A 19,066-nucleotide genomic window follows, 5' to 3' on the forward strand; every position below is an offset into this window, starting at 1 on the left:
TGATCAGTATTTACACAGTACTCCACGTGATCAGTATTTACACAGAACACCACGTGATCACTATTTACACAGAACACCACGTGATCACTATTTACACAGTGCTCCACGTGATCAGTATTTACACAGTGCTCCACGTGATCAGTATTTACACAGTGCTCCACGTGATCAGTATTTACACAGTACACCACGTGATCAGTATTTACACAGTACACCACGTGATCAGTATTTACACAGTGCTCCACGTGATCAGTATTTACCCAGTACTCCACGTGATCAGTATTTACACAGTACACCACGTGATCAGTATTAACACAGTACACCACGTGATCAGTATTTACACCGTGCTCCACACGATCAGTATTTACACAGTACACCACGTGATCAGTATTTACACAGTACTCCACGTGATCAGTATTTACACAGTACTCCACGTGATCAGTATTTACACAGTACACCACATGATCAGTATTTACACAGTACTCCACGTGATCAGTATTTACACAGTGATCCATGTGATCAGTATTTACACAGTACTCCACGTGATCAGTATTTACACAGTACTCCACGTGATCACACGTAATCAGCATTTACACAGTACTCCACGTGATCAGTATTTACACAGTACTCCACGTGATCAGTATTTACACAGTACACCACGTGATCAGTATTTTACACAGTACACCACGTGATCAGTATTTACACCGTGCTCCACGCGATCAGTATTTACACAGTACTCCACCTGATCAGTATTTACACAGTACTCCACGTGATCAGTATTTACACAGTACACCACGTGACCAGTATTTACACAGTATTCCACGTGATCAGTATTTACACAGTGCTCCATGTGATCAGTATTTACAGAGTACACCACGTGATCAGTATTTACACAGTGCACCACATGATCAGTATTTACACAGTGCTCCACGGGATCAGTATTTACACAGTGCACCACATGATCAGTATTTACACACAGTACACCACGGGATCAGTATTTACACAGTACACCATGTGATCAGTATTTACACAGTACTCCACGTGATCAGTATTTACACAGAACACCACGTGATCACTATTTACACAGTGCTCCTCGTGATCAGTATTTACACAGTGCTCCACGTGATCAGTATTTACACAGTGCTCCACGTGATCAGTATTTACACAGTACACCACGTGATCAGTATTTACACAGTACACCACGTGATCAGTATTTACACAGTACTCCACGTGATCAGTATTTACACAGTACTCCACGTGATCAGTATTTACACAGAACACCACGTGATCATTATTTACACTGTACACCACGTGATCAGTATTTACACAGTGCACCACATGATCAGTGTTTACACAGTGCTCCACGGGATCAGTATTTACACAGTGCACCACATGATCAGTATTTACACAGTACACCACGGGATCAGTATTTACACAGTACACCACGTGATCAGTATTTACACAGTACTCCACGTGATCAGTATTTACACAGTACTCCACGTGATCAGTATTTACACAGTACACCACATGATCAGTATTTACACAGTACTCCACGTGATCAGTATTTACACAGTACTCAACGTGATCAGTATTTACACAGTACACCACATGATCAGTATTTACACAGTACTCCACGTGATCAGTATTTACACAGTGCTCCACGTGAGCAGTATTTACACAGTGCACCACGTGCCCAGTATTTGCACAGTACACCACGTGATCAGTATTTACACAGTACACCACGTGATCAGTATTTACACAGTACTCCACGTGATCAGTATTTACACAGTGCTCCACGGGATCAGTATTTACACAGTGCACCACATGATCAGTATTTACACAGTACACCACGGGATCAGTATTTACACAGTACACCACATGATCAGTATTTACACAGTACTCCACGTGATCAGTATTTACACAGTACTCAACGTGATCAGTATTTACACAGTACACCACATGATCACTATTTACACAGTGCTCCACGTGATCAGTATTTACACAGTGCTCCACGTGATCAGTATTTACACAGTGCACCACGTGCCCAGTATTTGCACAGTACACCACGTGATCAGTGTTTACACAGTACACCACGTGATCAGTATTTACACAGTGCTCCACGTGATCAGTATTTACACAGTGCTCCACGTGATCAGTATTTACACAGTGCTCCACGTGATCAGTATTTAGGGGCATTTCTGTGAATTTTCTACTACCAAGGTTTGTGGAGGGGGAAGTGGTCTTCAGAGGGCCTCAGTCACTCACGTTTCCACATCACACCACTTTCCTCTGCAATCTCTCTGCTAAACATTGTGCCCACATCACTGATTTTTCAAGCTGTTGTTCTGTATGTACTTCCTTTTGTCACCTCCCCTTCACCCTACATTCACTCTAACTCACTCTTAAACACAGCTTTTTCTTTGGCTATGTACAGTTAAAATTTCAAAAGCTATGTACACTTCCTTCACATGAAATGGTAACTTCAATTGGCACATATGAGACCACAGCAGAGAGGCCAAGGAATGGGTAACCTGAACACCATTAAATCCCAATGACGCACACTCTGAGAAACTTCAGCCTCAACCCCTGAACTGTCAATTGTGCCCAGTCATGAACACACACCCAACACACACACAACCTGAACTTAGCCTCACATCTAGAGGTGACTCAGCTCACAGTATGCACTACACAAGAGTCCGTCCTATGTTCCATGAAGAAAAATTACAGAACCATAATCTGGGAAAAGCATATACTCCTGCGGAATGCAAGATGGAGCCAAAGGTGAATTGTAAACACAGACTGTCTTTTATTTACTGTTTTGAAAACCTGCAAGCGGTGTGTAAACACGCACTTTGTACTTGTACTTGTACTTGTAGTGTTGCTTACGAGAAGCAAGGCTGGCAGTAACCGCGCCTCTTTTATTGCCAGCCTTGATTCTCGTAAGCAAGGACTATAAGGACAAAGTGAGTGTTTACGCACTGCTTGCAGGTTTCCTAAACAGATAAAAGACATTGTCATTTACAATACCAATAGCTCAAACTCTTGTGAATGCGAGACATATTGCATTGCAAATGCTTGTCTAAGTTGTTTCCCCTTTGCACGATACAAGTATCCTTACTTCCCATCCTGATCCTTTGAATCTTCCTTAAAAAATAGTTTCGAATGGGTTGATTTGACGGCTCGTCCCCGGCTCCTTCATCCCCTCTACTAGAGATATGACTGGAAGATGAGGTGCTTTTTTCACTAGAGGAGGATGATTGACTTCCTCCTCGCACCGTGTCCTGTTTAACTAAGTGGTCAATCCTAAAGGTAAAACACGATCTGCCGTAGACCCGAATAAACCTTACAATGTTTACTAAGGTCTGCAGCAGATCGTTTTTTACCATCAGATATTTGTGATATAAAAATGAGTCCAAGAAGGTATCGGGACAGGATAGTGGAGGATTTATTTCCAAGCAAAATGAAGGTCTAAAAGCACAATTTATAGAATTTGAAAGACTTAAGAAGTGTGAGATTCCAAAGCGGGGGGATGGAGCGACACTAAAGCAATAACAGACACTTAATAGGATCCCACAGGGTCTTCGCTCTGAAATATTTGCCACTTATGATGACCTCGAGGAAGATTTGTTGTTACTCTGGGAGAAGGGACTTATCAGTAAACCTGTGAGCTTGATGAATTTACTAATAAAAAACTCAGAAAGGAAGGTGACCAAAACAGCTCAAGAAGTAGATGTGTTAGAAGAGATTTCAGATCTTAATTTGCCTCATGCAACCACGACAAAGTCTACAATCTTGGAGGAGGTACTAAAGAAGTATGAGGAAGACATTAAACAGCGGAAGGCAAGGAAATTCAGGAGGGATGAGCTGGATTATGTAAGAGGCAGAGGGTTTACATTTGCCAAGCACTTTGACCACTTAGTTAAACAGGGATGTAAATCCTCCCTCTTTAGTGAAAAAAGGGCCTCATCTTCTAGTAATATCTCTAGTTATGGAGATGAAGGAGCCAGGGAAGGGCCATCAACCAATTGGTTGCAAGGATACGAGTATCAGACAAACAGGAAACAAGTTTGAAAAACTAAGAGGCGAAAAAAGGGGAAGAGGGAATAGTAAAAGAAAAAGGAGGGATGTACACACGCTCCAGGAGCAGGAACAAGCAATAGATAAGCAACAGACTAGGGTGTGCAGGTAGGTTACCTGTCTAGCAAGGTTCTAACCAAGTATATGATCTGTTTTACAGAGGGCATGAGTTACCTCTGATAGTAAGATTAGGCTGGTTACACTATCGTTTTGGATGTGCTACAAGACTGAAAATAAAGTGGAAAACATAACTACTACAGCATATTCATGGACATTTACAAATTGTACATTTACTCTGGATAACTTTTTTTGGTCTTATGATGGCCTTTGTCTCCAACTTGGAAGCGGTTAGTGGCTGTTTTCTTATCCTTTGATCATTATTAAGACTGATCGTTGTGATTTATAATTCAACTGTGTGCAGAAGTGACCCAGGCACTTCTCCATTGCGATGTTTAAGCTTCTTGTTGCCTGATTCCTAGAGGTAAGGGCCAATCCTGAAGAGATCAGAGATGGACCTTACTGAAGGACATGGCTGTCTGCTGGGAGCGCTTGACTGTGGCTAGGATAGCACCAAACCTGTGTATATTTATGTATCTCATCATCGACATCTGTAGATGTGGACTTAATAGTAAGTAAATACTTACCATAATAGTCAATGTTTTGTAGGTCCATGTAAAACGCTTCATATTCCGGTATTCACCCATCACCAAGAGCTATAAAGATCTTCTGAAATGGTTGTTAGACTTACCCAGCTCTCCTCCAGCAATGGAGAAATCTTTGTCCAGGATGGTCCACTTTTGTACCTTCTGGGCATTTGATATAGCCCTCTTATTAACCCGCTCCATTCCCTTATTGATGGCATCATATATGGCGGGGTCCTTGGAGCTTACCACCTCCGACACCCTGGTGGCACTGCTTCCCAGCTGCTGGCAAAATTGGATGGCTTCGGGAGTTAGTTCATCCTGTGGTTCTCCAGACTGTACATCAACCTTGCACTGAAAAGAATAAAAGGGGGTGTCAGCAGGTTTTCTTTCATTGTAAATATATGTGCATTTATGTGTATAAGAAGGGGACATATTACAAGTTTGAGGGTTGTAGAGGTAGAGTCCCTGCAGACTTTTTCGACCATATCCCTTCTGCCTCCTTCTCACTTCTGACAATACTGACCTCGTAGACTTTATGCTCTCAGTAGATCATAAGGCTACACGCTTGAAAGATTCCTTTCCCAATATATTTTTTTAAAGTTCCAAAAGCTTTATGAAAGTATTAGCAGTTCAATACAATGAAATCAACGTACTTTCTGCACAGTAGTAAATATGTACAGGTACGCTAATGAAAAGCTTTGCTAAACACTACAAAAGCATTTACACAATCAAGGAACATGAATAACAGAATATCATGGGACAGAGCATCCCTCGCAAACCTCCAGAAACTAAGGGTCAGCTCCATAGATCAGAGTATAGACACTTGTCTTCCCAAAGAAATCAGGGGCATATTAACAAGGGCTTTATCTCTGCTTTTTTGGCTTTAAAAGCCAAAAAAGCGGAGATAAAACTATTTCCCTATTTACAAAAGGGTGCTAACATACATAATCGCATGTTAGCACCCTTTTTCCCCGACACCTCCCTTTGCATCTCTAATGAGATGCAAAGTGGGCGTCACTGGGCAGTACAGCCTTGCAAATGTTGCTGATGTGCACATCGCGATATTTACAAGGCTGCCCCAGTATTTTAGAAAACGTTAGGTTTTGGAGAAAACCGCTGTTTTCTCCAAAAACTAACGTCTGCTAAAATCCTGACTTACCCACCCCTAACATAGGGGGTGGATTATGCTGCTACGACCACAGGGTCGTATCAGCAAGGTTATCGCCCTTTTGCAGGGAACATCGCTGGAAAACCAGCGATGTTCCCTGCAAAACGGCGATTTCCCCCGCTACCTCTGGAATTTGTATCGCCCTGGAGCAACGCGTTGTTGATAACGCGCTACCAGGGCGATAAATTCTAGAAATAGACGGCGATGAATAACAAAGCGCTAAGCGCTTTTTGCGTTATTCATCGCCGTTCCTTGCTGATATGCCCCTCAGTCTCCAGGGGATTTAAGTATTGACCACCAAGGTACTAGACAAGCCAATGTCTAGGGTCAAAAAGACGTACTAAACAAAGGTTAAAAAAACGAAAGTAGTGAACTGTTCCATTCGCCAGTTCAGACACATACAGCGTCGTCACCCTGACGGAAGAGAGATTGATAGGAGTCCTGTCCCAACCAGAGGCCCAATAGCATCAACCGGACCGGGGGGGGGGGGAGCGGCATATATCAAATGGGAGTGATCTAAGACAGAAAGGATCCCCATATATTGTCCTAAATATTGAGAAGGTCATTGAGTTTATATATCACCCAATCGTGGGAAGCCGTATCAGCTAATGCCGACAATGTGGACACAGAGGATCTCTTTCCAGTCGGTCTCGTCCATGGAGCCAGCAAGGTGCGACTGCCATCTATGGTAGGTTGACCTAATTGTAGGCTGCAAATGTATCATACAAGCCAGAGATTCGTTTTTTATGCGTGCCCCATATATACAGGTACCTATGAAGGGTGGAATCACCCAGGGATTGAGAGTCATTCCCCAGTTGCTGAGAAAGCAGGGCCCTCAATTGCCTGCACTGAAGGAGCTGCACAGGTTCCAGATGAAATTCTCGTTGAAGGTCATCAAGGGATCTGAAGTTAGTTGCCTGCAGCAGGTGACCCAAAGTCAAAATTCCGCTGTTGATCTATGATGGCCAGAAAAGGGGCTACCCATTGTGTGTAAAAACCTCGTTATTCCATATAGGTAATGTAAGTTAAGAGTGCAGAAACCTTTTTGATACAAGAGTTTAAGAGTCGAGTTCCAGATCTGACGTGTACCCCGGCGGAATGGCTGCATGCGAGAGGGGACAGAAAGTCTTCCCTTGTAGAGTGTGGGCAGATTATCTGGTGCTCTCTGAAGATGCTTTTCCATAAGTAGCCAGTCCGGGGTTTCCAGGGAGGAGTGAAAATGATGTGCCAGCTGGGAGAGATGTATAGCCAGGTGATACAGTTCCAAGGGCGGGATGCAGAGCCCTCCCTGCAATAGTTCTGACGTAGAGTTTTGAGGCTGACAGCCTAAGAGTCTGTACCTGCCAATCCTAACATTAAAACTGGGAGTCTAAGTTTTTGTTGGAGTGTCAGGGTCTGGTATAGGTATTATTCCAAAATGTAATAAAACTGAGAAGCAACTACCATCTTGACAGTCTTGGTTCTGCCCCAGAACGAGAGCTGCAGGTGTCCCCTTTTGGCGAAATCATGTTGAAGGCGGTCAGTAAGAAGTTTAACATTATCCGTCAACATCGTCTGAGGGGAGGTGCCAAGAAGGACGCCCAAGTATTTCAAAAGCCTCAGCATCCATTGAAACTGCAAACCAGAGAGGCAAGCCATAGTTGTAACTGGCATGATGGGAAATGCCTCACTTTTCACCCAATTAATCCGGTAGCCACTAAAGGTGGAAAAGTCATTCACTATATCCATGACAGCTGGAATGGAGGTTGCGGGGAACGACAGGGTCAATAATATATCATCAGCATAGAGCATCTGTTTTAGTTTGCTCACCACAGTAGGTATTTCCTTTATCATACTTGAAGTCCAAACAGCAGTCGCAACGGGTTTCAGTGCCAAAAGAAATGGCAGGAGGGGACAGTGGGCACCCTTGCCTAGTGCCTCTCGGAATGGACAGGGGAATGGAACGGAAACCATTGCAGCATATTAACTCTATGGGGGTGTAACATAACCCTTTAGTCTAAGCTTGGAATGTCGGAGCAAATCCAATTTTCACCATTGCTCTGTATCCCATTCGACCCTGTCGAATGCCTTTTCAGTATCGGGGGAAAGGGCAAGTTGCTCGGTGTCACGGGCGAAAGTGTCCATACGAGGTCGCATAAAGTGCGCAGGTGATTCTGGGATAAACAACCTGGTATGAATCCCACGTGATTTTTATGAATGAAAGATGGAATATTTTTCTCAAGGGGTTCACCAGAACTTTGGCTAAAATCTTCACATCTGAGTTGAGGAGTGAGATTGGATGATAGTTTTCACATCGAATGTGATCCCTGTTGGGTTTAGGCATCAAAGAAATTGAGGATTTGATCAATTCCAGTAAGGGCATTGTTAGGTGACAGCTCCTGGAATAGTTACTGTAGGAGAAGAATAGATTGTTGGGCTGTGATCTTGTAGAACTCTCTCAAGAAGCCATCTACCCCGGGTGCTTTGCCGGATGACAGACTTGATGGCCTATGCAATCTCCTCCTCCCCTATGTCGCGATCTAGGTACTGGCGACTGTCAGCGGTCAACCGTGGAAGGTAGAGGTATGCAAAAGAGCAATGGTCCCGCTCTAGATCCTCCACTGATTCAGAAACATAAAGGTCTGAGTAGTAATAAGAAAATTCCTGAAGGATTTCAACGGGGGCATGTAAGCAAACCACCAGTGTTGTTATGCAACACTGAGATGGGAGCGTGCGCTGTTCTTTGCCTCAATTGAAAAGCAAGAAGCCGGCCTGCCTTTTCCCTGTATTCATAGTGCTTATGTTAAAGACATAGTAGTGATTTATCAGCTGTTGCAATGAGTATTTAGCTCATATTTTTGGGAAGTTAATCATCATAGAAAAGTGGGTGACAAGGTGCGCCTTCGTGAGCTGATGATAGCATCTTGTGTGGTTAAGATACCCTGGATGCTTGCGGTTACGAATTTGCTAGTGAAGCTAGGATCGGTTGCTTATTGGCGAGAACCAGAAACTCTATGACAGATTAATAAGTATAGTCTTAAAAAAAATGTTTATTTTATTGAAACAGATTTGATAATGAATTGTAATGGATCACTTTCAAATGATTTTATGAATTTTAAACAGACCCTGTTATTTGAGCCTACACTGGATGAAATCGAACCCCCATTAGCGAGGAAATTATACCTACAGTTTAGGTACGGCTGTCTACCCCTAAATCACTTTAAAAGTAACTGGTGTAAAACAGGAGAGAGCGTCTGTTTGATTTGGGGGTCTCTAGTTGGCAGAGGTAGGTACCTTTGACAAATAGGGACCCTTGCGTCTAGTCAGAGTAAGGGGTACACTCCTAAAATAACCCCTGCTCACCCCCTTGGTAGCTTGGCACGAGAAGACAGGATTATCTCAGAGGCAGTGTGTAAGGCATTTGTGAACACATACAGTAATCAAGTGACAACACTACAGATGGACACCACACAATTTTTATATCAAAAATAAGTATTCTTTATATAGACTTATCACAAGACCACAAACGACAAAAATCCACAATACTGTACTTAAAATGGTAGAATTAGCTTAGTTCTCTTAAGATGGTAAATGCGTCACTCAGAGTTCAATGTACCTTAAAATGCGTAACGCAAGACAACGTACGTGTTGCAAGGACGGTGATGCGTTGAAGATCTCTTGCAAAGAAACAAAGATGGTGCTTTCTTCTTGATGCGACACGCTTCCCGGTGATGCGGCGGCGTCTGCTGCGACGTCGATCCTCTTCTCCGGCGATGCGAGATGTTTCCACACGATGCGAGCCGCGACAGACCCTGCGACACGCTTCCCAGTGATGTGGCTGCGTCTGCTGCGACGTCGATCCTTTACCCTGGCGATGCGAGTTGCTTCCACAACGATGCGAGCCTCGACAGGCCCTGTGACACTCTTCCCGGTGATGCGGCGGCGTCTGCTGCGACGTCGAGCCTCTTCTCCGGTGATGAGCCGTGACAGGCCCTGCGACACGCTTCCCAGTGATGCTGCGGCATCTGCTGCGACGTCGATCCTCTCCCCTGGCAATGCGAGATGCTTCGGTGGGCCTGCAATGCCTCAACTATTCTCCTGCGACACGCTTCCCGGTGATGCGGCGGCGTCTGCTGCGACATCGATCCGCTTCTCCGGTGATTCGAGGAGCTTCGTGTTGTGAAGCGGCAGTTCGACGACACGCTTCTTGCTCGTGAGTCACGCTTCCAGCTCCTTGCGATACGCAGTCCCTCAGAAAGCCTCGCAAAACAGCAGGCACTTCCAAAGAACTCTTGGGGAGCTGGTGGGTGAAGTCTTTTGTCCCTGAGACTTCAGCAGGAGGCAAGCTCTTTTCTCAAGCCCTTGGAGATCCTTCACAAGTTGAATAAAGTACACAAAGTTCCTTTTCTCCTCTCTTTGGCAGTCAGGCAACCACTGCAGGCCAATCCCTCAAGCTTAGGGATAGTCTCTCCTCAGTATCTCTGGTTCCGCTCCTCAGCAAAGGTTTCTTGGGTTTGAGTCCCATTATTTATACCCAGTTTCTCTTTGTTCTCTGAAGGCAGAGAGGCCTTTGCCTAGTCCAAACCAGTTCTGGTCAGTCCTGGAGCACTTTGTTGACAAGACTCCTTCTTTCCTTTCAGAGTGCAGGGCAGAGACATCAGACACACCACAGGAGGTGGAGCCAGCATTGTGGAGGGAAGGCACAGCCCTATTCAGGTCCCAGGTGCAACCCCTCCCACCCATTTAGTTGCAGATCTCTCTATTCAGCCCTGTGCTGACTCACCCTGTCTCCCGGAATTCCCCAGCCCCTTGGAGTTCCCCAGCCCCTGTCACTCAAACTCCAGACAAGGAATACATAGCAGAGGCAGGTTTGGATGGTTAGACAAGAAAATACCTACTTTCTAAAAGTGGTATTTTCAAACACAGAATGTTAAAACCAACTTCACTAAAAGAAGTATTTTATCATTCTGAGTTCAGGCATACTAAACTCGAATTTCTACCATGTTCCCCGAGTCAGTTAGGATTATAATATGTAATAATCAAACTGCCCATTCTGGCCTATGGGGAACAGGTAGCCTTGCAATAGTGAAAAATGAAAATGGCTGTAATTCACTATTAGGACATGCCACACACACCACGGCATGTCCTACCTTATACTTAAAATGCACCCTGCCATGGGCCTACCATAGGGGTGTCTGATATGAATAAAAGGGAAGGTTTAGGGACTGAAAAGTGGGTGCACTTGCCCAGTCACCATGGCAGTACCAGACTGCACACAGGCTCTGCAATGGCAGACCTGAGACACACTTTACAGGCTGCTTCCGTGGGTGGCACAACCAGCGCTGCAAGCCCACCAGCAGCATTTGATTTACAAGCCCTGGGCACACCTGGTGCACTGTACTAGGATCTGACAAGCAAACCAAATCAGGCAATCATGGAATCGCAAATTGATACATCAATTTACAGTAAGGAGAGCATATGCACTTTAGCACTGATCAGCAGTGGTAAAGTGCCCAGAGTCATGAAACCAACAAAAACAGGTCAGAGGAAATACAGGAGGAAGGCAAAAAGTTCAGGGATGACCCTGCAAAAAGGGCCAAGTCCAACAGCGTCGAAGTCCCTGTTTTCTAGGGGTTTCCAAATCACCGGAACATGTTTTATTTTTTTGTCCTTTGTACTCCTAATCCTGTTTGAAATGGATTGCTCCCCTTTGCAGAAATCTGGGAGTTAGGAGATTTAAGGAGGCGTACAGAATATTGAAGACGAACACAACACGTATGATTGTATTCTGCATATGCAAGTTTTTAATGGCTGTGTGGGTCAGTCGCCCTAAGTACGCCCCTGTCAGTTTCTAGGATCTTGGACTTGGGGTGTACCAATTACTATGGCATCGTAAAGTTTCTATCGGGGGTTCTGGTTCATCGTACAAGCACATAGCACTTTAATATGTATTTTGGTCAACTTATATTGCTGTATTGTTGATAGGCTGTGAAGGTCTTTTAATTATTCTATGTTTTGCTTTTAATAAGAGTCTAGTTTTAAACATGTCCCATTCTCTCCCCAAATACACCTTGATGAAGGTTTGAAATTGTAAATAACTAGTCGTTTTATTTACTGCTATTGTTATAGTGAACTCCCATTTTTTGCACATACACTGATGCACTTCGACTGATTCATTTTATTGTGATTGTATATTGATTGTAAATGGTTATTCATAATGAGATGTTTTACCTGTACTGTGTGTCTGTAAGTGTGGAATCATATGGTGTACTTTTATGATCCACAGTGATCGAAAATAAAGTCCTTTTGATTGATTGACAACGTGCGCTGGTATACCTGCGATATGGCTTCAACTTTGTGTTCCATGTCCCTTTTCCAATGGATTGCTTGTTGTTTGGCCTATTGAGAGTCTTGTAGCATTAACCCCCTCACATAAGCTTTACTTGCTGCCCAAAAGAGCTGGGGAAAAAGGGTGGTGTCTTAAAAGATTAAGATCTATATAGTCACTCAGTCAAATCAATTAATTTCCTTTTCTCCTCCAGCAGTTTATACCGCGTTGTATCCATTCTCCATGTTCCCTCATGTGAGGCTTCTAGATGAACGTCAAGAAATATCAAGATGGGTGCATGTTCGGAAACACATTGAATACCTATCTCACAGGACTGAAGTCTCGGGAAAAGAGATGCTTTCAAGAGGAAGTCATCTATTCCAGATTCCACGTTATGCAGATTGGAAAAGTAAGTGTAACCTCCATCAGTAGGGTGGAGAAAGCTCCACAGTACCGTAAGGACATGATCAGACAATATATCACTTAGGATGCCTCTATCTTGGCCATGGCAGACATCAGAGGAGTGCCAGAGCCATCCAAAAGGGGGTCCAAGAACAAGTTCTAGTCAGGGCCGGACTGACCATAGCGGGCACCAGGCATTTCGGGGTGGGCAGGAAGGGTGGGAGCCGGTTTTGGACCCATGGGTGCGGTTTTGTTACAGAGGGTCAGTTTTGAAGTGGTTTTTCTCCTCTTGTACAGAGTACAGTTGAAATCTACCCTGGAACTTCATTTGACTTGTAAAGAAGCAAGATAAGTCTATTTCACAAGTAAATGAAAATGGGAATGTCTATCTGACTTCGGTGAGACCTTCCCAGATACAGCCTGCTGCCTTGCCTCGCTGAAAGATTCTGACTTCCATTTTGGAGAAGGTACAATCGTTCAACGGGCTGTCCCGCTTGGTGTATCCAACATCGGATACATTGTGGTCAGCCTCAAAGTGTGCCTAGATCCTGGTCTACTGCGACCATAGACAATCATTGGTGCTATTTTCACTTAAAACTTTCAAAACTCATATCTCCAGTTCCCCTTGTGGGATTTTTTGTCATTCTGGTGTCATAAAATTGAATCTGTTTCAAATCCGGGTTGGGATTCTTATTGCATGGTATTTTTATTTGATTACTGTTTTTGGTAAAGCATAAATACTTTCCACACTACCCTAAGTTAAACCTATTTACTCTGCCATAGTAACCAGGTGTGGAGCTCAGGTTAATTGGACTTTTGGGGTTCATCATGATGGAATAGTTTGGTCTTTGAGGTGGGCAAGTGCCCACTCCAAATAATAATCATCTTTCTTACAAGAAGCACACCCCTGCTAGGTTGGCATTCAGAAGACTTCCAAAGAAAGCACAACCAAACATGCTTTTTTGGCATAGGGTTCAAGACACTGAGTTGCACACACATGTGGTATTCAAAATAAATGTCAATAAATCTATAATTTCTAAAACTAAGGATCGGGACGAGGATAATCTGACTGGTGGTGGCCTCCAGGTGGTGGATGATGGATTTAAATGCTTCGGTATCTATGCAACAGCCAATAATTCAAGGTTTTGGGACAGAATTATTTGGAGTTAAAGATGCATGAATTCCAGCTAGACGCAGGAAGGTGCCAGCTGCGCCACCTTGCTGCCCCTAACCCTAATGGGAAAGGCTGCTATCTTCAAAATGATAACGTGCCTAAACTTTCATAGGTTTGACTAAATACTCCCTTTGAGGTCCTGGAATCTGTGTTTTATCTGATGGACAATACTCCACAAAGCTTGTTATGGGGAGGGAAGAAGCCATGCATCGTGCATCAGACTCTTTATGGATCAGCTGAACTACCGGATATAAGAGCATACTACTGGGCCACTCAGCTCCAGGCCATTTACGACTGGAAGTTCATGCGTAGAGATGACTCAATGGCCAGAACCTAGAGAATCCCAATGGAGCATCACTCTCACGCCCTTAAAGGGAGGAAGAGAAGGGGGTGTTGCTGGGACAACTGGGACAATTCTAGCGGCCTGGGGCAAAGCCAAAAATTGTGTGACAGCACGGGGAGTAATAACGAGACAGACACCTCTAGGAGAGGGGAGGTACTAGGAGAGGTCACCAAGCTGACAGGCTTCCAACGCTTGGAGCGGATTACCGAGGTAGGGAATGCTGGAACATGGAGAGGCCAAAATCATTTCATGACATATAACAAGAATTCGATCTCTCCTACACACAGTATTACAAATACATGCAGCTCAGGCTCACTTTGAGGGTGGAAATAATTGACTGGATGGAACAACAAGATAATATGCCCTTGAAAGGCAGAGTGATCATGGAGAAGATTGAGACAAAAGCGGCTTCTGTGATATATAGGATTCCTCATAGTAATAAACTAGAGAATCTCCGGAAACTGAAGGCAAACTGACAATGGGATCCAAGTGAGAAGGGGGACATTGAGTGGGAAGGAGCACTGATGCACCCGAGGGAGCTGGCAATACAATCCCAGTTGCGACTGATTCAACTTCGAATCCAACCTAGAGTATGCTATGAAGGAGCAAACTATATAGGATGGGGAAAGATCAAACTTCCACATGTATGAGGTGCAACTGAGTGGAGGGCACTTTCCTTCATGCTCTTTGTGGATGTCCAAACATGCAAGTGTACTGGGAGAGGAAATACCTGCGGAATTATTTCTGGTACTTCGCAATTTGCTGTGTGTGGGATCCTGCTTGAGGAGGATCTGCCCAGCTGATGTTAGGCCTGCTGGGATGTGTGGTAGCAAACAGCCATTGCTAAAACCTGGAGGTCTCAGCAGCGCCCTAATAAACAGCAATGGCTGGCCGATATGAAAATGTGTATGAGGTACATGGAGAACTTACCACGTCATAGACAATCATGCGGTGGGACATAATGGTCAATCTACTGCTACTCTCACATTGAACGGGAATTAAAGAAACAAGCTGTTTGGTCTGTGTGGGGGTGAGCGATAGTCTGTGGTCCTAACTGAGGCTTTCTACTGCTACTGCAATTGTTTGTTTATTTGAAAATATGAAAGCAAACATATACTTAAAAATACTCTGAAGTTGCCTACCTCTGTTCCTCAGGCCTCAGTTACTGGTGCAAATCAGGAAAGGTCTAAATAAGTTACTTTTCCTAACTTGTAGGTCAAGGCTTCTCTTAACTACATTGCTGGGTTACTCTCTCATCATAGTCCCCACTGAAGTCGTGTTCTTATGCATGATTTCTGTATGTTGTTATTAAGGGCCTAATTACAATATTGATCTGTAGAACTGCAGACCACTATCACAGTGGTCAGGAGACCACCCGACAAGCAGTAGGCAGCCCGACCACCACATTACGATGCGACACCGGGCTGGCAGGTGCAAAATACTCCTTACACAGCGGCCCGGGAAAAGGGCTGCAGCACAAGCCGCTGTGTAAAGGAGCACTTCCTGCACCTCCATGCACTGTGTGGTGCATGGCACATGGTGAATGGAGGTACGTGGGGGCACTACATGTGCACAATGGAAGGGGACCATGTATGGGATCCTCAAAATCTGCTTCGACAGCCTTTTCATGGCGGTCTTTCTGAAATGAAAAGGCTTTCAGAAAGGGATATTGTAATCCCGACAGCAGTAGCTACCTCGGCACCCCCTCCATTAGGGATTGCAACCACCGCCCAGACGGGAATCACTGATCCTGTCGGACGCCGCATTTTTCCCCCTGACTGTTTAGGGTCTGACCGCATGGATTGTAATCTGGCGATCAGACCAAAGGGCTGGCGGTCAGTTGGACGGCCATCGACGGCCCATTGGTGGCGGTCCAACCGTCATCCTAATCAGGCTCTAAGTTCTCTACGTAAGCATAACCACGCTTCATAAATAACACCAATAACATAAATAAATAAGATGAAAAGGAAGAGCATGTACCAGTAGTCTGTAACTTTTGCAAGTGACTGCACCCACTAAAGAACAGGGCATGGTTCATGGGTAAGTACATGTCTGAAGAGGTCGTTTATAGAAGACGGACCGATATAGCACAGAAAGATCTCCTATCATGCTCCTAGCTGAATGTGTGTTCACAACCATTCTAACCTTCAATGTGAGCAGCATAGACAGGAACTTCCTCTCGTCTCCAACCAGCATGGCATTACTGATAATCGGCAGCTCCTCCTTCACAGCATTCTCGATTGGAACCGGAGCAATGTTCTCACCTCCTGCGGTGATGATGAGCTCTGCGTAAAACCAGAGATCACACATTGAGGCTATAGTCCAACAAATATCACACGTTGAGGTTATTAGATTTGGGGGTATCTAGTTGGCATAGGTAGGTACCTGTGACAAATAGGGACCCTTGCGTCTAGTCAGGGTAAGGGGGTACACTCCTACAATAACCCCTGCTCACCCCCTTGGTAGCTTGGCACGAGCAGACAGGCTTATCTCAGAGGCAGTGTGTAAAGCATTTGGAACACATACAGTAATCAAGTGACAACACTACAGATGGACACCACACATATAAAAAATAAGTATTCTTTATATAGATTTATCACAAGACCATAAACGACAAACATCCACAATACTGTTACTTTAAAATGCTAGAATTTAGCTTAGTTCTCTTAAGATGGTAAATGCGACACTCAGAGTTCAATGTACCTGAAGATGCGCAACGCAAGACAACGAAAATGTTGCAAGGATGGTGATGCGTTGAAGACCTGGTGCAAAGAAACAAAGATGGCGCTTTCTTCTTGATGCGACATGCTTCCCGGTGATGCGGCGGCGTCTGCTGCGACGTCGACCTCTTCTCCAGCGATGTAAGATGTTTCCACACTATGCGAGCCGCGACAGGCCCCGCGACACGCTTCCCAGTGATGCGGCGGCGTCTGCTGCAACGTCGATCTTCTCCCCTGGTGATGCGAGTTGCTTCCACAACGATGCGAGCCGCGACAGGCCCTGAGACACGCTTCTTGGAGATGCGGGGGCGTCTGATGCGACGTCTATCCTCGTCTCCTGCGATGAGCTGCGACAGGCTCTGCGACACGCTACCCAGTGATGCGGTGACGTCTGCTGCGACGTCGATCCTCTTCTCCTGGCGATGCGAGGCGCTTCGGTGGACCTGCTATGGCTCAATGTTACTTCTGCGACACGCTTCCCGGTGATGCGGCGGCATCTGCTGCGACGTCAATCCTCTTCTCCGGTGGTGCGAGGCGCTTCGTATTGTGAAGCGGCAGTTCAGCGGCACGCTTCTTGTTCTTGAGTCGCACTTCCAGCCCCTTGCGACACGCAAGTCCTCAAAAAGTACAGCACAACTGCAGGCACTTTAAAAGAACTCTTGGGGAGCTGGTGGGTGAAGTCTGTTGTCCCTGAGACTTCAGTAGGAGGCAAGCTCTTTTCCAAGCCCTTGGAGATCCTTCACAAGTTGAATAAAAGTGCACACAAAGTCCTTTCTCCTTTCTTTGGCAGTCAGGCAAACACTGCAGGCCAATCCCCCAAGCAGCACTTCAGCGTAGGGATAGTCTCTCCTCAGTTTCGTCTGGTTCCACTCCTCAGCAAAGGTTTCTTCTTGCTTCCCAAAGTGATCTTGGGTATAAATATTGGGGTTTGGGTCCCAATATTTATATCAAGTTTCTCTTTGTTCTCTGAAGGCAGAGAGGCCTTTGTTTAGTCCAAACCAGTTCTGGTCAGTCCTGGAGCACTTTGTTGACATGACTCCTTCTTTCCTTTCACAGTGCAGGGCAGAGACATCAGACGCACCACAGGAGGTGGAGCCAGCGTTGTGGAGGGAAAGCACAGCCCTATTCAGGTCCCATATGTAACTCCTCCCACCCATCTACATGGAGATCTCTCTATTCAGCCCTGTGCTGACTCACCCCGTCTCCCGGAATTCCCCAGCCCCCTGAAATTACCCAGCCCCTGCAACTCAAACTCCAGACAAGGAATACACAGCCTAGCAGAGGCAGGTTTGGATGGTTAGACAAGCAAATATCTACTTTTAAAAGTGATATTTTCAAACACAGAATGTTAAAAGCAACTTCACTAAAAGATGTATTTTATCATTCTGAGTTCAGGCATACTAAACGCGAACCATATTCCCCGAGTCTATTAGGATTATAATATGTAATAATCAAACTGCCCATTCTGGCCTATGGGGAATAGATAGCCTTGCAATACTGAAAAACGAAAATGGCTGTAATTCACTATTAGGACATGCCACACACATCAGGGCTTGTCCTACCTTACACTTACAATGCACCCTGCCCTTGGGCCTACCATAAGGGTGTCTGATATGAAGGAAAGGGAACGTTTAGGGACTGGCAAGTGGGTGCACTTGCCCAGTCAGCATGGCAGTACGAGACTGCACACAGGCTCTGCAACGGCAAGCCTTAGACACACTTTAACAGGCTGCTTCTGTGGGTGGCACAACCAGTGCTGCAAGCCCACTAGCAGCATTTGGTTTACAAGCCTTGGGCACACTCAGTGCACTGTACTAGGGTCTGACAAGTAAACCAAACCAGCGAATCATGGAATCACTAATCCATACATCAATTTACAATAGGGAGAGCATATGCACTTTAGCACTGGTCAGCAGTGGTAAAGTGCCCAGAGTCATAAAACAGCCAACAACAGGTCTGAAAAAAATACAGGAGGAAGGCAAAATGTTCAGGGATGACCCGGCAAAAAGGGCCAAATCCAACAGAGGCTATAGTGCAACAGAGATCACACACTGGGGCTAAAGTGCAATAGAGATCACACATTGAAGCTTTACTGCAACGGAGATCCCACTTTGAGGCTATAGTGCAACAGAGATCACACACTGAGGCACTGTGGCTGTAGTGCAATAGAGATCACACATTGAAGGTTTAGTGCAACAGAGAACACACGTTGCGGCTACAGTGCAGCAGAGATC

At 45.1% G+C, this 19,066-nt stretch overlaps 1 protein-coding gene across 4 annotated transcripts in view; it reads right to left on the minus strand.

Moving 5' to 3' along the window:
- The window catches only part of LOC146863669 (long-chain-fatty-acid--CoA ligase ACSBG2-like), a 632,294-nt gene that overhangs the window by 30,854 nt on the left and 582,374 nt on the right, over positions 1–19,066 (minus strand). For all 4 annotated transcript variants that reach the window (XM_085627773.1, XM_085627776.1, XM_085627780.1 and 1 more), the window contains 2 exons: positions 16,258–16,397; positions 4,823–5,069 (listed from right to left, as the gene is read on the minus strand). In XM_085627773.1, coding sequence (XP_085483899.1) covers positions 4,823–5,069; positions 16,258–16,397 — 387 coding nt within the window. The remainder of the gene's footprint in view (positions 1–4,822; positions 5,070–16,257; positions 16,398–19,066) is intronic.

This window comes from Triturus cristatus, chromosome 2_1 (assembly GCF_964204655.1).
Source record: "Triturus cristatus chromosome 2_1, aTriCri1.1, whole genome shotgun sequence".
NCBI lineage: Eukaryota > Metazoa > Chordata > Amphibia > Caudata > Salamandridae > Triturus > Triturus cristatus.